At 42.8% G+C, this 27445-nt stretch overlaps 1 protein-coding gene across 4 annotated transcripts in view; it reads right to left on the reverse strand.

Moving 5' to 3' along the window:
• The window catches only part of HTT (huntingtin), a 240355-nt gene that overhangs the window by 97739 nt on the left and 115171 nt on the right, over nucleotides 1-27445 (reverse strand). For 3 of the 4 annotated variants that reach the window (XR_005031975.2, XM_036921269.2, XM_036921271.2), the window contains exons 11-26: nucleotides 27062-27142; nucleotides 25518-25879; nucleotides 23022-23133; nucleotides 22644-22759; nucleotides 12386-12497; nucleotides 12004-12141; nucleotides 11028-11186; nucleotides 10839-10936; nucleotides 9604-9743; nucleotides 8531-8594; nucleotides 8188-8288; nucleotides 6764-6910; nucleotides 4310-4430; nucleotides 2793-2869; nucleotides 1655-1806; nucleotides 348-550 (exon numbers count right to left, since the gene is read on the reverse strand). Coding sequence is in view for 3 of the 4 variants with exons in the window: in XM_036921269.2 (XP_036777164.2) it covers nucleotides 348-550; nucleotides 1655-1806; nucleotides 2793-2869; nucleotides 4310-4430; nucleotides 6764-6910; nucleotides 8188-8288; nucleotides 8531-8594; nucleotides 9604-9743; nucleotides 10839-10936; nucleotides 11028-11186; nucleotides 12004-12141; nucleotides 12386-12497; nucleotides 22644-22759; nucleotides 23022-23133; nucleotides 25518-25879; nucleotides 27062-27142 (2183 nt within the window). In the remaining variant the exon portion in view is untranslated. The remainder of the gene's footprint in view (nucleotides 1-347; nucleotides 551-1654; nucleotides 1807-2792; nucleotides 2870-4309; nucleotides 4431-6763; nucleotides 6911-8187; nucleotides 8289-8530; nucleotides 8595-9603; nucleotides 9744-10838; nucleotides 10937-11027; nucleotides 11187-12003; nucleotides 12142-12385; nucleotides 12498-22643; nucleotides 22760-23021; nucleotides 23134-25517; nucleotides 25880-27061; nucleotides 27143-27445) is intronic. The other variant, XM_036921270.2, reaches the window with a different exon arrangement.

Raw genomic sequence — 27445 nt, forward strand, 5'->3', positions numbered from 1 at the left:
TGACCTTCACTTTCTGGAAAAGTGAAACCATTTGCCAACATTCCAGGAGAGAGCAAATGAGTGATCTAAGCCAGCAACCTGGATTCTGAGCTTCCTTGGCTAACACTGAGAGCCGAAGAATGAAACTAGCTTTTGCCCTCTTAGAGGGAACAGTAATTGAGACCATACTAGAAGTGTTAACAGACTGGATGGTCACATTTTGGTGTTAAATCTAGTGTGAGCAGTTTTCTTCATTTAAAGCAAAAAAGAGTAAGGTGGGGGAAAACAAGGAGCCAGAGGCATGTGTGGAAGCCCATGGAGTCATTCAGACCACTGAGTCATCTCAACAGCTGTCGAGCAGAAGTTACCTTCATTGCTGGTCCAGGAGCCACGTCATCTAAGACGTGAGCACAGATATTGATCACCTTCAGCAGGTGGGAGAAGAGCTGCTCCACCATGGGCACAAGGGTCCGGTCACCCAGGGCTGGCCAGGCCTCTTCCTGTTTGGTGGCAGCAGGGTTGGCCTCTTCTTCAGAGGTCCATGAACTTCTCAGAGACTTGGGGGCACTGGCTGTGGCACAGGGAGAGTGGGGAAAAGCAATCGCTTAGGGACCCAGGTACACTGCAAGTCTACCAGACACCTCCACCTGACGGTCAGATGACACTTCAAATTCAACAGGAAATGGATATTCTCTCCCAAATCATGCTCTCAATGTCCATCAGTGTCATCACCACACCCACCCGGGGTATGGCACTCATTCTAGGCCCCTTCTTGATCTTTACAACCCAAGTTCCATTGGTGGCAAGGCCTGCTGGTTCCGCCTTCGTCACTTTCAAATCTGTCTCTTCCCCCAATTCCAAGGCCTCCAACTTGTTCGGACTCTTACCTTAACTACGGTTTGAACCTCCTGATTGAGTCTCCCTACCTTCTCCTGCTGCCCACAGTCAGGCCAGCTGAGTGATCTTTCAAAGGACAAGCCCCATCACTAGTGGGGGGAGCATCCTGACCTCGTGTGGCAAACAGAACCAGCCCCCTTGATGGACCAGGAGGACCACCTCCACACTCACTAATCTCATGGGCACCTCCCTCCCTCACCAGCCCGTCCCTACCCTAGTCCTCGTCACCACCTGACATCCAAAACTACTTACAGTTCTCCAACGTCCCACAACCTTCCATGACACCATGGCTTCACACATGCTACACTGTCTGGTGTGCCCTTTCCTGCCAGCCTGCAAATCTCGTTGCCCACCCTGATCCCCAAAGGAGACTGAGTACCGCCACCCCATGCTGCCACTGCATTTGGGTTTATGTGTGACCTACCGTAGTCTACATTCAACCTGAGAACAGCCCACACATCCAACTTTCCTTAACCCTGGTGCCTGAGACAGTTTGTGGCATGTGGTATCCACTAAAATGAAATTTGAAGTAAGTTTACCTAGAGCCAACTGAGGGGCCAGACTGGGAAACAGCTCTTTTAGAATAGCAGGCATAGAACAGCTACCTCAGTGACATTTCTGCATGGTGGTAGCACCGGCAATCTGACTAAAGGGACAAGCTCTCACTGGCACCGGCCTCACAGTATTTCTTTCGTGTGCTCACTACCCCCGCTCCTCCCCTCAAAAGAAAACAAAAAGCTAAAGGCCTGGAGCTCCTGTTTCAGCTCAATGCCAATACCTGCAAGCAAGTTTCCAGCTAAAATCAAAGCATCCTGATGGGCCGAGAGGTCCAGGGGGAACCAAGCTGACGAGAGCAGGGTGAGGACCATCGCGGCCATCCCCACAGTGCAGCTCTTCCTGGACTCGTCTGCGGCACTCAGTGGGGGCACTCTGGAAGCAGACATGTGCAGGTCAAATCACCTTCTCTTAAGAACCCAAAGGAAGTCATGTCACTGCGCATTTTATACCAGCTCACAAAGTATAAGTAACTAGTTACAAGTAACTAACACTGTTCCTCTAAGCCGCAGCACCATCAACATCATTTGAGAAACGAAATCAGGGAGCAGATCTAGTTAAAAGTATTATTTATTTTGATTATCTTTTTAACTTTCTTTAGTTTGGCTTAGCACATTTTACTCCCACATGGAAGTTGCTCACACATCAAGTCCACGCTGGCTCTCTGCCCGGAAGCTGCAGGTGCCCAGCAGCTATTTGTTGAGAGGAAAGCAATCACTCTAGACTGAGCGAGCGGGCCGCCTCAAGCAAATGCACACACACCAAGGCTGCACATTTACTTCCAGACGGGATGGCAAGTCACCAACACTGTTCTCAGTGGTCAGCACCCGTAAGAAAGGCTTACTCCCTCATGCTAGAGAAGACTCGTGAACACTGTTTCACAGATGCTATTAGGGCCATCTACTGGAAGAAAACCACTTTTAAATGAATATGGCTAATGTAAGTACAATAGTTCCTAAATTACATGCTTGTAGTTAATCATAATTTTTGTATGATAGGTCACATCTGATTCCAAATGAAAATGTTTCTGGATTTTTAATATTTGGAGAGAAGCAAACCAATTAGCAAACTCTTTTGCCAGCATATGCAAATTCTCTTAAATGAACCTGCAAATCACACCCTCAGATCCTCCAAAGTGCTTAAGAGTAAGCATTTGGTGCCCATTAGAATCACAGTGAATGCAGTATCTCCCCACAGCCCTTGCTGCGTACCTCCCACACAACAGGATGGAAGCAAGTGTTCCATTGGATATTTTCCCAAAAGGCCAACTTGATGAAGGACAAAAAGAAGGAAAAAGGAACTCTAATAAGGACGTGTGCATTATGGAGCTGCAGACTTCACATGCTGAGAAAAATACATACCCACAATGCCAGCCTAAACTCCATATGCACACTGGGAAGGTGGTTGAAAGAAGACACAAAGCTTCACAGCACCCGAACTGAGGGAGAAAGGAGTAATAACATCACACCCAAGAACAAAAGAGGGTTTATTAAACTCAACATCCTTTAACCCTTTTATAAAAAGTACAAATAATGAAAACAAAGTTGAGATCTGTGTCTAACAACAGGCTATCTGTCCTTCCCTGGACAGATTTATACCTTAAAAGTCATACCTTAAAAGTGAAATACAGGCTCAAGGAGGGAATGGTTACATCCCAGCGAAGAGAGGCCAGAGCGGTGCAGCTTCTTCTGCTTGGAAGGATAGCCACCCTGGGTGCCCCCTCCGCCCAAATGAACCCCACCCCGTCTGCTCCTACACCCACGGTGACTGATGCCCACCTCGCTGACCAGACCACACGAGCCCCAAGGGCGGGATACTCTGATCTTTATATCCCAAGCCCAAACAGTGCCTGGCACATGTAAGCCACAATAAATACAAATAAAGAAGGTTTATGGTATTAAACAAATCAAGGGAAGACCAAATTACAGACAGCCCAAAACAATATTTAAGGTTTGAAAGGCACCTAGGTACTTATCAAGACAGCCTAATCATAATTATCTGAGTTTTCTACATGAATTTCTTCCATCACATAAATGACAAGGTTTAACCTGGTAACCAGCAAATTAACACTACTTTTGTATAATATTCTTTACTTCTAATTATGGAAGCTACCCGTGTTCATTTTAGACAATTTGTGAATATGTGAAAAATATAAGGAAGAAACCAAAAATCATTCATAATCCTAAAAATCATCTGGCAATTTTCTGCCAGTCCTTTTCCTATGTGAGAAATGTACATATGCAAATATTATTTTTCATAATTGAGATCTGACTATACACAAGTATACAATTTTGTGTTGTGCCTTTTTTATTTAATATTTTAATCTAGATTATATCTCTCAATATATATTGTCAAAAATTCTCCAAAGCATATTGATAGGTGCACAATAAATATACTACCTTATGTACACAGAATTTAGTCATGATCAGAATTTAATCATTCTTGGATTCTTGGACATTCTGGTTCATTTCCAATTGTAGCATCATAAATCATGATATAATTGCATTATACAAAAATCTTTGCTGGCATTTACGATATTTTCTCCTGAAGTACGTATTACAAAGTCCCTGAGTCAATTATATTAGAGCTATTTTAAACTTCTGAGATATTACCAATTCAGATTATGGTACTTTTTATTTTCATTTTTGTATCTTCCTGTATTGGCTACAATTTTTTACAACAGGCATATATTACTTTAACAATCAGGAAAAAAATAGATGTTTACATTTCTATTATAATAAAACAAGATTTGTCCATAGAAACACAATTTCTTGGTAAGCCCCATATGTAGGAGCTCTACTGTAAGTATCTTACCATTGAGAACTGACCATACAAACTACTGCAAATGGATTTTATCAAGACCAACCAAGAGACCTACCGTAAGTGCTCGCGTGGTTGACGTGATTAGCGCATGAGAAACTGCGGCAATAACTCTCGAAAGGTTATTTTCCATGGTGACATCTGTTATGCTTGGTAGTAAGTTATAGCCCCTATATATTCTAATAAGAAAAACAGAGACTTAAATCTATTAATGCTCATGACAGTTTCTAAATTCAAATGGCATTTAAAAGTTTAAGATTAAAATCTACAAAAAATTCTGTCTTGACTTTAAGTTAAAAAAAGATTGGCATACATTTGGTTATTGTTCTATAAAAATGGCTGAGATTACGCCCTCCCTACTCCCAGTCTGCCCAGCACCTTCCCCACAGCACTGGAGCAACGCCTCCTCATCACAGCCTTGGCTGTAGGCTCTACACATCCGAAGCCATCGTGTTTCAAATTTTAAGTTAAAAGAAATGAAGCCATTCCTGATTCCAAGACCAAAGAGAGTCCTTTTTCTACCGCAGGGCTGCCACGGCCCCTTCCACACCCAGCCACGGGACCACCACAGTTCCATATTCCGTTCATGCCACACAGCAATTTCAATCCTCATTGTATTACATATAAATTCTAATTCACTAACAACAGAAACGAAGCCCCAGCAGGGTTAGTGTTTGAATCTCATTTGTATCCTTCAGCCCTGTTTACAGAGGCACTCCACGACAAAACCAGGGAGGAAATTATTTTATCACATAAAATCTAAGACAGCAGGTAGCTAAACTTCAAAAATAGCTGGAAAAGTGGTAATTGTGTTTACCATGCAAGAACCACATAAACACAGCCAGATGTCAAGAGGCCAACCTACATTTGGAATTGGGAAATTTTCCAAGTAGTAGTTAGTAACCAATTTTAACAAAATACTATGCTCACCTCTGTTGGCATCTAAATATTCATTTTCTGAAATGACATTTAGCAACAGTAATTTACTTTAAGCATGTTAAATTCCTGAAACTGAAATACTCTTACACTGCTTGTGCTTATCCTAAAGGAATCAAAGAAAAAATGCCAGTTCTGAAGTCAAAGGAAGGAAAGTCTCTGAAAAGAAAATTACTTCCATGTTTTTTTTAAAGCATTCTTTACATGAGAAGAGATAAGAGGTATTTGGAATAATGACTTCTAAATTTGACCAGCTGAGTTCCAAATTCAGAACAAAGGCAGCAAGTGAACATTTTAGCACAGGTGTCATTTAGTCCATGTTTTTTAAAAAAAACTGCCACTTAGCAAAAAGGCGCATTAACATATAAAGCTAATTCTAAGATATTTAAAAACACAGAGACTTTAAAAAGCACAATAGTCTCATCACTTCTGCAGTGTTCTTTGCAAACTAAAATTCTAAGGAAAATTATAACTCCATTCCCACATTTCTGCTCTAATTGCTTTTATACTCTATGCCACCCATCGGAGTATCAGATGAGGATGGGATATGTATAGCCATTAGTGGACAGCCCTAAATAATACTGACATTCATACACAGCCTGCTCACCTGAAAATTAATGGGCATGACAGAACCATACTCTTCAACAACACAAGGAAGAGAAAGAGAAATTTTTAATGGACAAGTTTTTAGATAAGACAGCATACAAGTCATATACGAAAGTACATTTGTTAGTATGTGTAATGAACAAATTAAAAGACTTCTGACATCACTGATGCGTGACTGCCAGAGAGCTTAAACAAGAGGTGGGGTGATAAGTCCTAAAAACAGAGAAGTGTCCTATGTTTATTGCAGCACTATTTACAAAAGCCAAGAAATGGAAGCAACCTAAGTGCCCATCAGTAGAAGAATGGATAAAGAAGATGTGGTACATATACACAATGGAATATTATTTAGCCATAAGAAGAAAACAAATCCTACCATTTGCAACAATATGGATGGAGCTAGAAGGTATTATGCTCAGTGAAATAAGCCAGGTGGAGAGAGACAAATACCAAATGATCTTACTCATATGTGGAGTATAAGAGCAAAGGAAAACTGAAGGAACAAAACAGCAGCAGAATCACAGAACCCACGAATGGACTAACAGTTACCAAAGGGAAAGGGACTGGGGAGGATGGGAGGGTAGGGAGGGATAAGGGCAGGGAAAAAGAAAGGGGGCATTACGATTAGCATGTATAGTGTGTGTGGGGCCATGGGGAGGGCTGTGCAACACAGAGAAGACAAGTAGTGATTCTACAACATCTTACTACACTGATGGACAGTGACTGTAATGGGGTTTGTAGGGGGGACTTGGTGAAGGAGGGACCCTAGTAAACATAATGTTCTTCATGTAATTGTAGATTAATGATAACAAAATTAAAAAAAAAAGAGAGAAGTGTCCTATCAAAGACAGACCACCTACACAAGTACCCTCTCTGGAGTTCTCTCTCTGGACAGCACGGTGTTGTAGATTAAAGCCCTAAAGAGAGGCATCAGGAAAAGGCCCATTTTCTTTGACAGAATCGGTTAGCGTACCTGGTTATCGTGCTAACAGAAAAGTGAGATGGAGGCTGCGTCTCGTGCATGAGGAGTTTCAGGTAAACGCTGCTTTGATCTCTTGCCATGGCCACTACTGGATCCGCTTGTCCTTGGTCACATTTATAAAACAGCTTTGGGACAAGCCTAATATCAAAGTAATGTTATTTGCTGAAGAAAGTATATGACACTCACCTTATACTCACCACCTTTCCAATCAAGGTGGTCAAGCCTAAAATACTGCTACCCTTGAACACTACTTCCCTTTTCAGGGGAGGTATTCTCCAAGGGCAGTGGAGTGGGGGATCTCAAATGGCAAGCCCACTCTCTCACACACCCACTCTGAAGTAACTAGGTTCTGCACTACACTTGTCACAGAATTAAGAACCTTTCTCTATGCATAATTAAATGCTCTGATTAAGAACAACCTTGAAAGTTCTCTTTCTAATCATCTTGATGCATGTCAACAAGTGCATTAAGCCACTGTCCACAGAAAGTACTGAGCACAGAGCAGATCTGAATGCCAGGGCCTGTCCTCTACTCAAATTTGCAATTCTATCTGCAGAACCGTCTCATAATTCCCAGACAGCAAAGCTCCAGCTAAGACCCCTCACAAATCTAAACTGGACACACAGGCAGAATGTGAGGAGCATTTCCTAAAGGAACAGAAGGGCTCATTTCTGCCGCCAACACACTCAGTGCGTATCCTGCAAGAGCAGACTCACACCTATGGCTGGGGCACAGAACTTTTAGAAACAATCAACCATTTTATCACATGGGTTTGCAAACCCCAGTATCTTTAACTAAAATCTCTTTCCTCCATGGAGACTTGGTCATAAGTATAAATTTTTTTCTAAGCTATAATGAAGTGCTATCACTTGCAGAAAATGGTAAAGATCCAAAACCTTGTCAGTTTGGAAATATGAATATATCTGTGTACAGGTGCTGCCCTGAACAACACATGGGTGGTTTTAATGTTTCTTTTAGAGAGTACTTGATACCAGAAAGATGCTAGTGATACACTGAGTGGAAATGATCAGATTACAAATTGCATGTATATTTTCCTCAATTTTGAAAAAAAAAAACCTGTACATAGGAAATACAGCAGAACGCCAACAGTGGCTATCCCCAGGGGTAGAATTCAAGGTGACTTCCATTTCCTTCTTCAGGATACTCTCTACACTCCAGAATTTTGACAGTGAAAGTGTATGACTTTTGCAATGAGAAGTCAGTATATCCTTACTGTTTAGATGCTCATGGTAGTGAATAATTATCATTCTTGATAGCTTAAGAGTGGCTAAAAGTGAGCCCAAAAGATTTAGGAATCCTGCCTTATGCCCTCTGAGTTTTTCCCTCTCTTTCCATTCTCATACCATTTGGTGCCTTAACCAAAAAAGTGAATATATCAAATATTTGGTAAATACCTCGTTAATGAAGCTGCAGCAACATGTCGTACCCTGGGGTCTTCGTCCCCAAGCAAAGAGATGACCACATTATTAAGCACTCGTTCTTGCAGGTTTAAAAGCTTTAGAGAGAATAATAATAAAAAGAGATACACTCTCTGTACTTAACTACATTTTAGGTAAGATATTTGGCAAGGCCAGGGAGGAAGAACTCAGGATCACTAGTCCTAAATTCACACATACAAGCACATATTCATGATTTCAGCTGTGAAATACACCTCAGCAGAACGCACTCAGACCCGCTCCACGAGGAAGTGCCACCTCCCAAAGCTCAGGAAGGGCCTCACACACACGGGCCGCTTACCCCTGTATAGTGATGGGTCCTTCTGTGCAGGTTCTCTCCTCTTGCCTCCAAGAAGCTCACCAACCTAACAAAAGAACATACTTAACAATGAAATAATTTAGTTACTCAACAAACCCCCGTGATGGTCTGCAAAACTCTGATAGATGCAATGATGAAAGACCGAGGGCCGGCTCCAGAGTGGGTCACTCCGACCAGCACGTGAGGCTCAGAGAGGCAGCACCTACCTAACCTGACAGAAAGACTAACGTTTTTAAGGAAGCAGAATATACATTCTTCTCATAATTTCAAACTAAGACAGTACTTAGTAGACTGTTTTTCTTCTAAATAAATGTAAACATCTATCATTTTGAAAGACTCCAAGTACCCCACAAAAGTAGCCCAAACATCTACAGCAGAAGGCGGGAGGGCTGACTGTCAGGAAGGGGCCTCCGGTAAGTTACACTGCTACCCCACCTCAGTGCCCTTTATCTGTGATGCAGAGGTGAGAACAATACCTAATTCAGAGATGTTGGGAGAAGGAAAGAAAATATCACAGCAGGCACCTGGCTCGGAGCCTAGCATCTAACAAACGCTCTTATAATGGTGGCATAAGATACACACCTGGGCAGTAAGGGAAATTCCCTTCTAAAAGAAAGCACTGAAAGAAAACATCTTGAACGAAAGAAAACTTACCCTTAGGAAATGAAAAACTGCAAGATGTGGAGTTTTAAATTCCAACAAAAGGCCAGTCAGCTACCTGACCTGAGTTTGGTATAATGGTGAGTACATTCCTTTAAACAAGCAGAACTGATATAAACTGTTATTTTCAAAGTCTGAGCTCTGTTATTCCGACCAACTAGAACATTTAAATGCCTGAGAAAACAGGGAAATCCACTCCTCTGCCTGTATTACAATTCCAAGAATACAAAGCTGGAGAGGAGAACGCCAGTCTCAAGCCCCTAAGCTGCTCAGATTTCTGACATGCAGGTTGCCCAGTAACCATCACTACTTCTACTGAGCCAGGCCTTCCCATTCTTAGTTCAAACCCCCAACTGGCTTTGGTTCACTGGCCTTAGCAGACCTGATGCACTTACCTAAAGTCAATCTCTGCAAGGGTTTCCAAGAGCTCTGTCCTCACCAGCCAATAGGAACTGCTCCTCAGGGGCAGCACCTCGGTGATCAGCTGCAGTCCCAGCTCACTGTAGCTACTGCTGCAGAGACTCATGACACAGTGCTGAAAAACAAGGCCGCTATGGGACCGGGCCGTCGGGGCAGCCCCGCACTGCAACTGCAGCTTGACGGCTTCTGACATCACATTCCTACAAACCTCATGTCTTTCTTTTCACAACAGAAATGTTGCACATTTTCCACATTTCTCAGAAATAGTTACATGTGCTTTATCTCAGTAGAGTCAAGTTAAGGAAATGCGTCCCTTTCACACAACTTCGTTTCTGTCTTCCTCCTGTTTCTGCCTTTGTCATGCCTCTATTCCCAGATGCCAACTTCACCACCACTTACCAGTGGTAAAGGGGAGCTTGTGCAATACAGCACCACTGCCCCTTCTAAGGCTCCTCTCAGAGCAAAGACAGGGCAAGCAAAGAAGATCCATGCTCTCTGATGCCACATGCACTTTGCTGCCCAAGGTGCTAGAATGGGCTTCTGCGGCTACATCATCCCCATGCCTGAGCACATGTGGGCACCTTAGTGCACAGACTGACCTGCACTCCAACACACTTCCCTCTGCTCCAGGAAAGACAGACTGACTGACACTTGGCAAACATCTGGAACTAAGGACAATTCTGGCCTGGCCATGAAATTTTAAAAAGGAAAAGATATCCCACAAATTGACAATTACAGGGATTTTGTTCTGACTTTTAATGGTTAATTTTTACTGTCATGATTTATTGACCAGCTGGTACATAAAGGTTCAACATGCTACTATTCAAAGGGCCAAGATTGGTCCCCTGGTTGCCAGCAGAGGTGACTAACCCAGGCCTCATTTTAGATCTCAGCAATGACATGCCTAAAGGAATTGTTGTTTCCCAATTCAACAGGTTTTACACTTACTACTAGGAAGGTACACTCCAAAATATACCTTTCAGGAAAAGGTATATTTCTAACAAATATTCTGAGAATTAAAACTTAAAATCTATTAAAACCTTACTGGCAATATCTTCTTTCTAAGCTGACTGTTGGATACACAGATGTTTATTATTATTTACAGCTTTAGAGATTTGGGACAATTTAATATTAAGCTCTAATTTTAACTGTAACAATGGTGAGACCTCCACCAACCAAAGAAATGACTTGCACAAAAGGACATGCTCACCCTCACAGCTGTACAAGCCAACTTGCAAGTAACCGAAGATTCATCCTTCAAAGTTTTCTGCAGCAAAGGAATGCAGTCTGCCAGAGAAAATGTGTTTCCTGACCAGGAGAGGAAGCAACAAGGCCTTCACGTGAACTTGGGCTAAGGCACTACATCTAGAAAAGACATGACTGAAAGCTTGGCAGTTACCCGTCAGATCTCTCATGGTGCACATCCAGTCTCCTACTTGGAAGCGAGACCTGCTGAGGATGGAGTAGATGAGGGTCCCACAGAGGATGGCTGTGGCTCCTCGGACCTGCGGGTCTCCGTGATCAATGTAGTTCAAGATGTCTGAGACGTACTGCTCCTCTGTGGAGATAAACTGCCCAGTGTACAAGTCCCTACCATTAACCTTCTAGCTCAAAATAAAAGCTTAATTCTTAGGAAATAAAAAAAGGGCGAAGGGGCACTCCAGGTCTGGAATAGACTGGAATGTAACAACCATGAGTGGGAAAATGTTTTGGGGCTTAAAGATTCTGGATTCATTGTATCCCTGATATCACTGCAACACAGCAGGTGTTCTGGATTGTAATTCCTGGTTGTCAGTTTATCATTACAATTCCAAGATTCCACTTCAAAGGAAGATTTGAAAAACTGAAAGTTTTTCACACTTACCCAATTTGAATTCAAAAGCACAAATTTGTCTCCTCTCCCAAAGAGAGAGAAACAAGGTGGGAAGTCGATTCTAGCTATGTGAAGCCTCCTGCCACTGCTCCAGACAGAGGACGCCCCAGAGTGAGGGCTCAGGCGGCTGGAACCCTCACCATCTCAGCCAACTCAGTGCCCACTTGACTCAGTGTGAACATCTGGCTGGCTGAGTATGGCCCAAAGCAGTTCTGATGACATACAACTTGTGCTTTTGGTATAAATCCAGTACATAGGTAAACTAGCCCTTCTGCTCCCAGATTTGTTTTCTACTGTGTTTAAACTAAACATTGCATCTACAAGTAATCCAAAAACTAAAAACATTACTATTGATGTTCTTCATGAAGAGATATAACAGAGTTCAAATGCCACAAATTAAATAAAAAACCTTATTACTCTAAAACAAATAGCCAGGATGGCCTGAAATAGCTTTCACAATAATGGTTGAACATGAGGACTAAGATGTGAACTTTTAACATACCAGGGTATTCTGTGGTGTCAGGAGGTACTTTATAAAGCTTGCTGAAGAAAGATTCAGGATGTAAGGCCACAGCGGCTCCAACACAGCTGAGCGCCAGAGCCTTCACACTGACCCTCACATCCCTGTCTGGAACCAGCACTGCAAAGAAATCATGTGGGTCACTTCGGCTTCAAAGCAGCAGTTTCCAAGTAAACCAGACCAGACCCACTAACCCAGCTGCCCCCACCATTCCCTCCCTCTCCCATCAGTCAGGGAAAACCAAAGCTCACCCCCACATTCTACTCCCTCTGCTGCAATAACAAGGCATGAAATTGGCCACAAAGTTGACCCTGGAGGCCTAAAACTCTTTATTTCAACTCTGTGCCCACCCTTCCATACTTACCATTTTTTTCCCCTGTGAGCAAAAATGAAGCAGATAAAAGGCGGACACAATGGACAAGAGGAGCGGAATCATCATCGGTGGACTGCCCTATGTCACCTTTGATCCGGCAAGGCTGGAACAGAGAAGCTGACAGCTGTTGGCCTTATAATCAAAGAAGCAGTACATCCATTCATTAGTTCACTGAACAAACGATCCCAGAGTAGCATGGACATCAGGTGCTGGGAATGCACATCCCTGCCTTTGCCCATACAGTGCCTGACCTCACAGACCACGGGGCAGGGGGGGCAGACCAGCCACAGGTGGTTGGGACACAGGGATGAGCTCCAGCACAGGAAGGGCACAGGGGGAAGTCAGCTGAGGCCCGGCGTTTGGGAGAGCCTGCCTGGGGGAGTGCGGCATAAGCCATCATCTCCAGGCAGGGGAGAGCCCAAGCTGACAGGGAGCACACCTGGCCTGAGGGGACCTGGAAGGGACTGCCAAGGTTACGGGAGTAACTGAGCACCTACAGTGGAAGTAAGTGGAAGACACTGTGTCTTGGCCTTGAGGAATTTAAATTTAACAGGGAAGACTGGACATGCACATGTAAAAAGGTAAGCAAGAGATATTTTAACAGCAGTTCAATGGACAACTCAACTACTCAAAACCCCAAACAACCTGATTAAAAATGGGCAAAGAGATGTCCATCAGTAGATGAATGGATAAAGAAGAGGTGGTACATATGCACAATGGAATATTACTCAGCCATAAGATAAAAACAGATCCTACCATTTGCAACAACATGGATGGAGCTGGAGGGTATTATGCTCAGTGAAATAAGCCAGGTGGAGAAAGAGAAATACCAAATGATTTCACTCATATGTGGAGTATAAGAACAAAGGAAAACTGAAGGAACAAAACAGCAGCAGAATCACAGAACCCAAGAATGGACTGATAGTTACCAAAGGGAAAGGGACTGGGGAGGATGGGTGTGAGGGGAGGGACAAGGGGGGGAAAAAGAAAGGGGGCATTGAGGCGGAGCCAACATGGCGGCGTGAGTAGGACAGTGGGAATGTCCTCCCAAAAACATATATACTTTTGAAAATCCAACAAACACAACTAGCCCTAAAAGAGAGACCAGAAGACACAGGACAGTGGCCAGACTGCAGCTACACCAGCGAGAACCCAGCGCCTCGCGAAGGGGGTGAGATACAAGCCCCGGCCCGGCGGGACCCGAGCGCCCCTCCCCCCAGCTCCCGGCGGGAGAACAATAGGCAGAGCGGGAGGGAGACGGAGCCCAGGACTGCCGAACACCCAGCCCCCGCCATCCGGGCCAGAGTGCAGGGCGCTCGATACTAGGAAAACAGGGCAGCAAGAACAGTGAGCGGGTGCCGAAGCTGATGCCCCTGTGACAAAGAAAAGCGGGGGCTTTTAAAGGGACAGGGACAGAACAGCTTGATGGAAACAACACAGGTCATAGTCCAGCAGCTGGAAATTACAGGGAAAACCGGGTGCACTAACCCCCTGGGCAACAGCTCTGAGACCCCTCACGGAGGCAAACAGTCAAGCAGCCCCCCCATCCATTACCCCACCGGGCGCTGCGAAAGCAGAGAAGCAGCCTGAGACAAACTCCGCCCACAGAAAGGGAAATTCCTCCCTTCCGGCCGGGCAAGACACAAAGACCCACTCTACACGCAATTACCCAACACAAGCCACTAGGGGTCGCAGTTGTCCCAGTAAAGAAAGACCAGTAGCAAGTGAAAAGTTTGGCCCTCCCAGCTGACAGTCAATAGCACCTGTCAACATGAAAAGGCAAAAAAATTTGATCCAGACAAGACTAACCCAGACAGCTTCAGCATCTGCTACATCTTCCCCTGAGAAGGAATCTGGGGAGACAGATTTAGCCAGTCTTCCTGAAAAAGAATTCAAAACAAAAGTCATAACCATGCTGATGGACTTGCAGAGAAATATGTAAGAACTAAGGAAGGAGAACACAGAAATAAAACAAGCTCTGGAAGGACTTCAAAACAGAATGGATGAGATGCAAGAGACCATTAATGGACTAGAAACCAGAGAACAGGAACGCAGAGAAGCTGATGCAGAGAGAGATAAAAGGATCTCCAGGAATGAAAGAAATCTAAGAGAGCTGAGTGACCAATCGAAACGGAACAATATCCGCATTATAGGGGTACCAGAGGAAGAAGAGAGAGAAAAAGGGAAAGAAAGTGTCTTTGAAGAAATAATTGCTGAAAACTTCCCCAAACTAGGGGAAGAAATGGCCTCTCAGACCACAGAGGTACACAGAACTCCCATGACAAGGGATCCAAGGAGGGCAACACCAAGACACATAATAATTAAATTGGCAAAGATCAAAGACAAGGACAAAGTATTAAAGGCAGCCAGAGAGAAAAAAAAGTTACCTACAAAGGAAAACCCATCAGGCTATCATCAGACTTCTCAACAGAAACCCTACAGGCCAGAAGAGAATGGCATGATATACTTAATGCAATGAAACAGAAGGGCCTCGAACCAAGACTACTGTATCCAGCACGAATATCATTTAAATATGAAGGAGGAAATAAACAATTCCCAGAGAAGCAAAAGTTGAGGGAATTTGCCACCCACAAACCACCTCTACAGGGCATCCTACAGGGACTGCTCTAGATGGGAGCACTCCTAAAAAGAGCACAGAACAAAACACCCAACATATGAAGAAGGGAGGAGGAGGAATAAGAAGGGAGAGAAATAAAGAATCGTCAGACCGTGCTTATAATAGCTCAACAAGCGAGTTAAGTTAGACAGTAAGATAGTAAAGAAGCTAGCCCTGAACCTTTGGTAACCACAAACTTAAAGCCTGCAATGGCAATAAATTCATACCTTTCAATAATCACCCTAATGTAAATGGACTGAATGCACCAATCAAAAGACACAGAGTAATAGAATGGATAAAAAAGCAAGATCCATCCATATGCTGCTTACAAGAGACTCACCTCAAACCCAAAGACGCGCACAGACTTAAAGTCAAGGGATGGAAAAAGATATTTCAAGCAAACAACAGAGAGAAGAAAGCCGGTGTTGCAATTCTGGTATCAGACAAAACAGACTTCAAAATAAAGAAAGTAACAAAAGACAAAGAAGGACATTACATAATGATAAAGGGCTCAGTCCATCAAGAGGATATAACCATTATAAATATATATGCACCCAATACAGGAGCACCAACATACCTGAAACAAATATTAACAGAACTAAAGGAGGAAATAGAATGCAATGCATTCATTCTAGGAAACTTCAACACACCACTCACTCCAAAGGACAGATCCACTGGACAGAAAATAAGTAAGGACACAGAGGCACTGAACAACACACTAGAACAGATGGACCTAATAGACATCTACAGAACTCTACATCCAAAAGCAACAGGATACACATTCATTCTTCTCAAGTGCACATGGAACATTCTCCAGAATAGACCACATACTAGGACACAAAAAGAGCCTCAGTAAATTCCAAAAGATTGAAATCCTACCAACCAACTTTTCAGACCACAAAGACATTAAACTAGAAATAAACTGTTCAAAGAAAGCAAAAAGGCTGACAAACACATGGAGGCTAAACAACACGCTCCTAAATAATCAATGGATCAATGACCAAATCAAAATGGAGATCCAGCAATATATGGAAACAAATGACAACAACAACACAAAGCCCCAACTTCTGTGGAACGCAGCAAAAGCAGTCTTAAGAGGAAAGTATATAGCACTCCAAGCATATTTAAAAAAGGAAGAGCAATCCCAAATGAACGGTCTAATGTCACAACTATCAAAATTGGAAAAAGAAGAACAAATGAGGCCTAAGGTCAGCAGAAGGAGGGACATAATAAAGATCAGAGAAGAAATAAATAAAATTGAGAAGAATAAAACAATAGCAAAAATCAATGAAACCAAGAGCTGGTTCTTCGAGAAAATAAACAAAATAGATAAGCCTCTAGCCAGACTTATTAAGAGGAAAAGAGAGTCAACACAAATCAACAGTATCAGAAACGAGAAAGGAAAAATCACGATGGACCCCACAGGAATACAAAGAATTATTAGAGAATACTATGGAAACCTATATGCTAACAAGCTGGGAAACCTAGGAGAAATGGACAACTTCCTAGAAAAATACAACCTTCCAAGACTGACCCCAAAAAAAACAGAAAATCTAAACAGACCAATTACCAGCAACAAAATTGAAGCGGTAATCAAAAAACTACCAAAGAACAAAACTCCCGGGTCAGACGGATTTACCTCTGAATTTTATCAGACATACAGGGAAGACATAATACCCATTCTCCTAAAAGTTTTCCAAAAAATAGAAGAGGAGGGGATACTCCCAAACTCATTCTATGAAGCTAACATCACCCTAATACCAAAACCAGGCAAAGACACCACCAAAAAAGAAAACTACAGACCAATATCCCTGATGAACGTAGACGCAAAAATACTCAACAAAATTTTAGCAACCGAATTCAAAAATACATCAAAAGGATCGTACACCATGACCAAGTGGGATTCATCCCAGGGATGCAAGGATGGCACAACATTTGAAAGTCCATCAACATCATCCACCACATCAACAAAAAGAAAGACAAAAACCACATGATCATCTCCATAGATGCTGAAAAAGCATTTCACAAAGTTCAACATCCATTCATGATAAAAACTCTCAGCAAAATGGGAATAGAGGGCAAGTACCTCAACATAATAAAGGTCATCTATGAAAAACCCACAGCCAACATTATATTGAACAGCGAGAAGCTGAAAGCATTTCCGCTGAGATCGGGAACTAGACAGGGATGCCCACTCTCCCCACTGTTATTTAACATAGTACTGGAGGGCCTAGCCACGGCAATCAGACAAAACAAAAAAATACAAGGAATACAGATTGGTAAAGAAGAAGTTAAACTGTCACTATTTGCAGATGACATGATACTGTACATAAAAAACCCTAAAGACTCCACCCCAGAACTACTAGAACTGATATCGGAATACAGCAAAGTTGCAGGATACAAAATCAACACACAGAAATCTGTGGCTTTCCTATACACCAACAATGAACCAACAGAAAGAGAAATCAGGAAAACAACTCCATTCACAATTGCATAAAAAAAAATAAAATACCTGGGAATAAACCTAACCAAAGAAGTGAAAGACTTATACTCTGAAAACTACAAGTCACTCTTAAAAGAAATTAAAGGGGACACTAGCAGATGGAAACGCATCCCATGCTCATGGCTAGGAAGAATTAATATCGTCAAAATGGCCATCCTGCCCAAAGCAATATACAGATTTGATGCAATCCCTATGAAACTACCAGCAACATTCTTCAATGAACTGGAACAAATAATTCAAAAATTCATATGGAACCACCAAAGACCCCGAATAGCCAAAGCAATCCTGAGAAAGAAGAATAAAGTAGGGGGATCTCACTGCCCAACTTCAAGCTCTATTATAAAGCCATAGTAATCAAGACAATCTGGTACTGGCACAAGAACAGAGCCACAGACCAATGGAACAGACTAGACAATCCAGACATTAACCCAGACATATATGGTCAATTAATATTTGATAAAGGAGCCATGGACATACAATGGCGAAATGACAGCCTCTTCAACAGATGGTGCTGGCAAAACTGGACAGCTACATGTAGGAGAATGAAACTGGACCATTGTCTAACCCCGTATACAAAAGTAAACTCAAAATGGATCAAAGACCTGAATGTAAGTCACGAAACTATTAAACTCTCGGAAGAAAACATAGGCAAAAACCTCTTAGACATAAACATGAGTGACCTCTTCTTGAACATATCTCCCCGGGCAAGGAAAACAACAGCAAAAATGAACAAGTGGGACTACATTAAGCTGAAAAGCTTCTGTACAGCCAAAGACACCATCAATGGAACAAAAAGGAGCCCTACAGTATGGGAGAATATATTTGAAAATGACACATCCGATAAAGGCTTGACGTCCAGAATATATAAAGAGCTCACATGCCTCAACAAACAAAAAACAAATAACCCAATTAAAAAATGGGCAGAGGAACTGAACAGACGGTTCTCCAAAAAAGAAATACAGATGGCCAACAGACACATGAAAAGATGCTCCACATCGCTAATTATCAGAGAAATGCAAATTAAAACTACAATGAGGTATCACCTCACACCAGTAAGGATGGCTGCCATCCAAAAAGAAAAACAACAACAAATGTTGGTGAGGCTGTGGAGAAAGGGGAACCCTCCTACACTGCTGGTGAGAATGTAAATTAGTTCAACCATTGTGGAAAGCAGTATGGAGGTACATCAAAATGCTCAAAACAGACAAACCATTTGACCCAGGAATTGCACTCCTAGGAATTTACCCTAAGAATGCAGCAATCAAGTATGAGAAAGACCAATGTACCCCTATGTTTATCGCAGCACTATTTACAATAGCCAAGAACTGGAAGCAACCTAAATGTCCATCTATAGATGAATGGATAAAGAAGATGTGGTACATACACACAATGGAATACTACTCAGCCATAAGAAAAGGGCAAATCCTACCATTTGCAGCAACATGGATGGAGCTAGAGGGTATTTTGCTCAGTGAAACAAGCCAAGCAGAGAAAGAGAAATACCAAATGATTTCACTCATCTGTGGAGTATAAGAACAAAGGAAAAACTGAAGGAACAAAACAGCAGCAGAATCACAGAACTCAAGAATGGACTAACAGGTACCAAAGGGAAAGGGACTGGGGAGGATGGGTGGGTGGGGAGGATGGGTGGGTAGGGAGGGATAAGGGGGGGGAGAAAAAGGGGGGTATTAAGATTAGCATCCATAGGGGGGTGGGAGAAAGGGGAGGGCTGTACAACACAGAGAAGACAAGTAGTGATTCTACAACATTTTGCTACGCTGATGGACAGTGACTGTAAAGGAGTATATAGGGGGGACCTGATATAGGAGAGAGCCTAGTAAACAAAGTATTCGTCATGTAAGTGTAGATTAACGTTAAAAAAAAAAAAGCAGTTCCTGTGTGCTGACCTCCAATGAGTTCTACACAATGATATAATGGGCATATAAAAGTGTAGGCAAAGGGTCTGTTTGTGTTTATACAGAGGATCAAAGCCTAATTGGGCTACCCCGAAAATGAACTAAGATACGATATGAAAAAGAACTTCCAACATCAGCACTCTTGGGAAGACTCATAACAGAAGATGATCAGCAAAAAAAAAAACCCCAACAAAGATCCACACACTGCCACAGGTGTAGATGTACTCATCCCACCAGTTCCTGGACTTGCCATGGGAATGATGAAGGAGATATCTAAGCTGGCCTGTGCATACAGTAAAACAACAAATTTGACTGGATCTATACTGTTGGAAATCAACCAAGAATTAGGAGAAGTGCAAATTGTAGCGCTCCAAAATCTTACAACCACAGACTATTTACTGTTAAAAGAACATATGGGATGTGAACATTCCCCAGGAATGGGTTGTTTTAATTTATCTGAATTCTCTCAGACTGTTCAAGTTCAGTTGGACAATATCCACCATATCATAGATAAGTTTTCACAAATGCCTAAGGTGCCTAACTGGTTTTCTTGGTTTCACTGGAGATGGCTGGTAATTACAGGTATGCTTTGGTTATGTAACTATACTCCTATTATGTTAATATGTGTGCGCAATTTAAGTAGTAGCTTAAAACCTATCCATGCTGAAGTTACTCTACAAGAAGATATGTCAAAGAAATAATCAATCTTCCCAGGTTTTCTTCCGCGTGCTACTTCTATAGCTTTTCTTCTTCCTTCCTAATTACAACCCTTAAATAGAATTCGTGCCTCATATCAAATTTACCGAGTATCATAATTCTTCCAAGTGGTAAAGATACCTCAAGACAAATGCTGGGCATAGAAGCCACAGGGCATAAATATGCAAAGAAGTAAAAAGCTAACCTTTTCAAACAATAAGGCTTCTCTCTCACTTACCAACTTAACATTTCCCTGTATGGCCCCGGAAGATGACTGGTTAGCCAGAGACGGGTAAGATTCCTCAAGGGAGGAACAACCTAAGACAGGCACAGTCGCAGGGGGGCCATCAGGTGAGAAATTGGGGATCAACAGAGGTGAGGCTTAGAACCTCACCCCCCCTGTTCTGAGAGAAATCTTCTGCATACATGGATGTTTTATTGCCCTTGTCTAGCTCGGATTAACACATAGTCTACAGGCACACACCTGATCATCTACATCTGCTCTCTTACAACACTAAACTCTGTTTTCTACCTTTATCTCGTATCTACCTACCACTTCAGCATTTTATTAAAAATAATAATAATAAAGAGAGAAATGTGGTATCCACATATAAATCAAGTATAAAAATCATATTCATATTTGAACTGTTTATAGTTCATAATGCATGAACGAAACCGAAAGTTTCTGTGATGACTGCCCTTGTACTGTTCACTATGCAACTTATTCACTATGTAAGAATTTGTACTCCATGTAAGAACTTGTTCGTTATGCATCAGAAGATTGGAGACTGATGAAAATTAGGCTTGGGGTGGATTAATGATTGTGCATTGAGTATTGACCCCCCCATACAGAATTTTATTGTTGTTAACAACCATTTGATCAATAAATATGAGAGAGGCCCTCACAAAAAAAAAAAAAAAAAAGAAAGGGGGCCTTACGATTAGCATGTATAGTGTGGGGGGGTCACGGGGAGGGCTGTACAACACAGAGAAGACAAGTAGTGATTTTACAGCATCTCACTATGCTGATGGACAGTGACTGTGAAGGGGTATGTAGGGGGGACTTGGTGAAGGGGAAAGCCTAGTAAACATAATGTTCTTCATGTAATTGTAGATTAATGATACCAAAAAAAAAAAAAAATACCCAGATTCCTCTGCAACAAAAGAAAAAAGTTCTCTGCATTGTGTGGTCAGTGATTTATTTTGGTGGCCCAGTGGTTAAAAATATTTTAAAGATATTACTGTATATAGTATGGTAATAGAAAAAAAGTGGAGCTATTGAATAAATAAAGATCAATGAAAAAAAAAATGAAAAAAATAATGGGCAAAGGACCTGAAAAGACTTTTCTCCAAAGAATATATACGAATGGCCAATAAGCACATGATAAGATGCTCTGCATCACTAACCATGATGCAAAGGAAAGGGAAGTCAAAACCACAGTAGTACACGGCCTCACACCTAGGGGGAGGGCTACGAGACAAAAAAAAAAAGGCAGAAATAATAAATGTGTTGGCAAAGATGGTGAGAAAATGGAACCCTTGGACACTACTGGTGGGAATGTAAAATGGCGCAGCTGCTGTGGAGACAGTATAGCAGTTCCTCAAAAAATCAACACAGAGTTACCATATGATCCAGCAATTGCACAGCTGGGTATATGCCCACAAGAACTGAAATCAGGGTCTTGAAGAGATACTTGTATACCTATGTTCACAGCAGCGTTATGCACAGTAGCCAAAAGGTGGAGGTAACCCAAGTGTCCATCAACCAACGCATGGAAAAACAAACTGTGTTACACACACAATGGAATATTATTCAGTCTTAAAAAGTACATTCTGACTCATGCGACAACATGGATGAATCTGGAGGTCACTATGCTGAGTGAAGTAAGCCAGTCACAGACAGACAAATTATTATATGATTGCATGTGTATGAGGTCCCGAGAGGAGTCAGAATCGCAGAGACAGGGAGCAGAACAGCAGGGGCACGGAGGGGGACGGAGGGGGAGGAAGTTAATGTCTAATGGGTACAGAGTTTCAGTTTGGGAGGATGAAAACTCCTGGAGTTGGATGGTGGCAATGCTGCACACAATGTGAATGCACTTAATGCCACTGAATTGTACACTTAAAAATGGTTACCGTAGTAAATGTTATGTGTATTTTACCACAACACACAAACAAATCAATTCAGTGGAACAAAAACAGCAAATGATGCGAGGCCATGCACAAGCTTCTGATGGACCATCCAAGGAAGCAGGTGAGGTAGCAACCAGCGTAAGACAGTGTCTGGGAAGGACTCTCAAGGGAGGAAGAACTTCAGGCAGCTGTCAGGGATCTGGACAGTACCTGGAGAGGCAGAGAAGCAGCCCTGGGGAGAGGTCAGTATTTACAGGGGACACAGCTGAGCAAAAACCCAGAGGTGAGGAAGCCAGAAGCGTGGTGGGCAGACAGCAGCCAGAGCGGTTTTAAACCCTCATGTGAGCTCAGAATGCTGAGCAGCCCCGTGTCTAAACGTCTCACCTTGTTTTCTGGATCTCCTAGTTCAGCAGCTTCATCTCTTGAGACAAATCTATCTACGCTGTCAGAGGGCTGCCTGTTGTGGCCCATGCTGTTCAATAAGTGTGCTTGTTGAAGGGCTTCAAAAGCAGAAAAATGGAGATTAAGTAACAAGTTTCCAATTAAAATACAAATATACATATTTACTCACAGTCAACATGAAAGTACAAGATTTAGATCAAGAAAAAGGATGACCATTCTTCAACTGACCTTCCTCATTTGCTATTTACAACTCTGAGAACAAAGGTATCAAAAGATTCCTTCTTAGAAGCTAAGACAAAACTACAGCGCCAGGGTTGAAAACAAGACCACTCTATAGCACACAGCCTGATGCCAACATACCGACTGAAGAGTTCCTGAAAGCATCTGAGGCTCCATCAGGTGCTTCCTCATCCTCATCCTGTGGCTGTCCAGTCTGCACCTCTGAATACTGGCTGTCGGTGCCGTCCAACACCTAAATAGTCCAAGAGGGGCTGTGAGAGCTCTGAAGTGTGACCACCTAGGGACAAGCCCCCATCCAGAAAGGCCAAGGCCATAAACCGCATGGACTACATCCTACATACTGACACAGTATGTGCATCCATCCACACATGTGTAATTTAGCAAGAGTTTACTGATCACACATTACTACTCCACTGTAAACAGCTTCTAAAACTCTAAAACTTCCAAAGAAATTCCAATCTGGAAATTTCTGAGATTAAAAAAAAAAATCCAAACAAAAATCTTTGTCACCACAAGCAAATTTTACAGTAAGTCAAAAATGAGGAAAATCTTTCAGACATGAACCTAACAATATAAGAGCTTATATCCTAACTGCTGGCACTGATCAACTAAGTTTTAGACATATTTCATATATTTAGTTGTAAACTTGGGTTATAATTCCATATTGTAAAATATTTCACAACTACTTGAAATCCATGTCACTTGCCTGAAAAACTGAGCAATGGACCCTCAATACACTATTAGTTATAACTGAAATAAATTCTACATCACTTTAAAAACTCATTCCAAATCCTTCCAATTAAAAAAAAAACATCAAGCGACATGATCACAACCAACCAAGAAAGAAAGGATTCGCTCCACTCTCCCACCTCCAGATCAGCTACAAAAAAACCCTAACCTTACTTTAAAAAAACAGGTTAAAATGTGAAGTTCCGGCACAATAAAAATGACATTGTTGAATACATTATTACATGCAAGGCAGATCAGAAGCCTGCATCAGCCCCCTTAACCTTTGTAAATCTTTCCACACAAGTGCTGTATCATCCTCGTTTTATGGGTAATAAAACCAGCAAGAAGGAACACAGCTGGGGAAGGACAGAGCCTGAGCTCTCCTCCTGGTGGGCCCCACACACAGGCACACACTCCAGCAGGGGGACAGGCAGACTATGACCTGCGGCCAAATCTGGCCCACCACATGTTTTTGTAAATAAAGTCCCACTGGAACACAGTCGTGCTCACTCACTCTACAGCCTGTGGCTGCCTGCACACTGCAACAGCAGCAAGTATGTGACACAGGCTGTCTGGCTTACAGAGCCAAAGGCATTCACCCTCTGCCCTCCACGGGCAGAGCGCCAGGGCACTAACTCTGTGTGGCAGGTCATTTGTGTGCCCTCTGCTTCACCCTCAGCATGTAGAACAGCCCCACACAACAGGGGCTCAGTACATTTCAGCAGATAATTAATGACCAAAGGACGTGAAGCACCTCATAACCTGAAGAGAGCTATATCAGCATGGGAAATACCAAGGGAAGATACCTGGCTCCTCCAGGCCAGAGGCCCACAGAGGTCCCACCGCCAGCAGGGCCACACAGTAAGCACCTGCCCATCCACTCATGACGAAACTGGCACAATTCCTGGGGTCATTCATTCCTATTTCTAACCAATCTATCCAGAAATCAACCTATCACCCATGGGAGGCAGGTGGTCAGTAGGCAAACCACATAAATCCCCTTCACACCCTCAACGGCTATAAGCCCAGCATGCTTCCCAACCTCCTCCTCTCCCCAAACCCTGGTTAGAGCCCAGTCACTCTTTCCTTACTAAACATCGTTTCCCACTGTTCCAATTATGTCTTATCCTCTTCAGGGTCTTCCAGTTAAACAACGTAACCACGAGCCCACTTCTCTAACCAGGTGACTACATCTCCACGGCCACTACAGAGCACACCCATGTGATACCCTGACGCCCGCTCAGCAGGGACACACAAGTGTTTTATCTCGTGATTTGCAATTTGATGTTTCTGTACTCATTCAAGTAAAAAATTGTTCTTAATAATAAAATATGATAAACAGTAGCAAAACACTTAACAGTGCAAACTATTGTAATAAAATTGGGTGTAAACTCAATATGTACTTGTGCCAAACTTTTCGACTAGACTATCATTTAGTCTTCACTGGCTTAGAGATCAGAGGTACTTAAATCCAAGCTCTGGGAATTTGTTGTAAAAGTTTTGGAAAAGTCAGAAGTGTTAATGCATGCAGTAATGTCATTAATCACAGTTGCTAAAGACCACAGATCTGATAATAATAGGTCCCTTAAGGATTTTTTTTAATGATGGTTTAACCTGTGTCCAACAAGGTCTTAAAGTACTTTAAATGCACTCAGTTTCAGCAGCATTCACAGCATCACCTACTCCAACTTCTGCCCTCCATGAACAACACCACTTCCTTCAGGGAAGGTCTCAGGTGGGATCAGCTCTCCATTAATGACCTGAGCTGGTGACCCCTGCTCTGCTATCAGGGGGTCAGATGGAAAGAGGGAAATAAGTAGGAGGGTCCAGGTCTGGCCCTCCAGAGGAGACCTCCTGAAGAAACCAGGGCACCCCCTGCCCACTTACAATTTCAGAGCTGTCTGAAGGGGTCACGGCTGAGTCAGGCCCTTCAGTGGTCGTCTGGGAGCTGTCACTGATGGGTGAGGAGGCCTGGGTTCCATCATTCAGGTCCACGGCAGGGTCGGACGGGACGGCACTGATTTGGCTGGAGGTGTGGCTCAAAATGTCCTCCTCATCCCCCTCGGTGGCAGTGCTTGCCAAGTCACAGCCAGTCAGATCCACCGAGTCTGGCTGCAGTGTGTGCTGTGACCGTGGCTGCTCCGTGATGATGTCATGACCCACAGAGTCGGTAGCTGAGCTGGCAGAGCCAGGAGTGGAGACCCCAGAAGAGGCCGCCAGCTCACCGCTGACCTCCCCCTTCACTGAGGCTGAAGACAAAGAAACATTCAGTCCTCAAAGGGCCAAGAAACACATTCAATAAGGAATCATGTTTGCAAAACACCCCAAAGGTCACCAAATTTTTTAACATAAAAAAATCCTAAAATACAGTCCAAGACAATAGTGAATCCTTTAAAAATTAAAACTGGTTTGCTGTGTTACTTACTTCCCTTTTCCTATATTAGTCTATCATATTAATAACATAAGGCCCATCAGCAGATATTTTTCTAATGCTATGAATATTCTCGAATGGTCGTTCCCTATAAAACCGAGGTAGGCACAGCGGCATCGCCACCGGTTCGTCAGCACCTGCTGCAGCCTTAGCTTGGAGCAGCATGTGAAGCCTGCAGGCGTCACAGCAACCTGGCCAGTGAGCCGCGCTCAGAACTGACAGCAAATTCAGCGTCTCTTCGACATCTTCCTGGAGCCAGTTCAAGGCCTCCAAGCCAGCCACCCAGTTTCCTAGTTGAGTTTCTAAATGCCCATTAAAAAAACACCACCACTGCATAAAACCTGCAACAGAAACAGCCAAGCCAGGCCGTTAGCAGAGGCCACAGTGGGACTGCTGATGCAGTGGGTACTTGAGCCTTATACTTATGTAGAGCTTCATTATTCTGTTGTTTTAACTTTTAATTTTTGTAATAAATTATCGATTTCTCTTCTGTAAAATAAATGAATGCATAATCACCAGGGGAATTATTCAGATTTTCCTTCCCAAATATTTTAGCCTTATGTTTGGTCATCTAAAAATATTCTTTTGGATAGGATTATACAACCCAAACCACTCTAATTAATCCAATTACTGGTGTCATCTTTTGTAAGGTGAATAAAGAATCCAATTAGATAACTATCTGTAAGCACATTTCTTTCAAGTCAAATTACCCAAGGTCAATTTTTAATCCCATTTCCACCCTCATGATCCTGCAATTCATGAGATTCCATGACCTACCATCCCTACTCAGGTAGCACAAACCACATTTTAATGCAGCCTAAACCAACGAAACAGCAAACATCTGATGCAGGAAAAAACATACATTTCAAAATAAGCATTATGAACAAATCCAGAATTACCACCATTTGAGCAAGATGGCTTCCCTACTGCCCTCCCCACAAGCATGCACTACTGAGTGCAGGGGGCAGAGCAGACGGTGGATCGGCCCCCACAGAGCTACCTGCAAACGCCGGGCTGCTGCCCTCCGACCTTGACTCAGAGTCATCCTCCAAGGCTGCTGCTTCTCCAAAGAGCACCTTCCCTAGGAAACGAGGTAGCAGGAGTCCTTTTAAGCTTGCTAAGATGAAGAACTTTGCAAATCCAATAAATGCACATTCTAAGTAGCAAATCATAAGCTTACTTAATTCACCTCTCATACAGTTTATCATTACGTGTACATACTTTTATGCCTTGAGGGAGCTAAGCACTAAGAATGCAGAGATACTAGCCTGGGGAGTGCCTTCCTGTCACCAGAGTGAGGTGAACAGTCACAAAAGAGACAGTAAGGCCCACAATGCTAAAATATGTACCATCAGGTCCTTTACAGAGAAAGTTTGCTGACCCC

The sequence above is a fragment of the Manis pentadactyla genome, chromosome 5 (genome assembly GCF_030020395.1).
Source record: "Manis pentadactyla isolate mManPen7 chromosome 5, mManPen7.hap1, whole genome shotgun sequence".
NCBI classification, from domain to species: Eukaryota; Metazoa; Chordata; class Mammalia; order Pholidota; family Manidae; genus Manis; species Manis pentadactyla.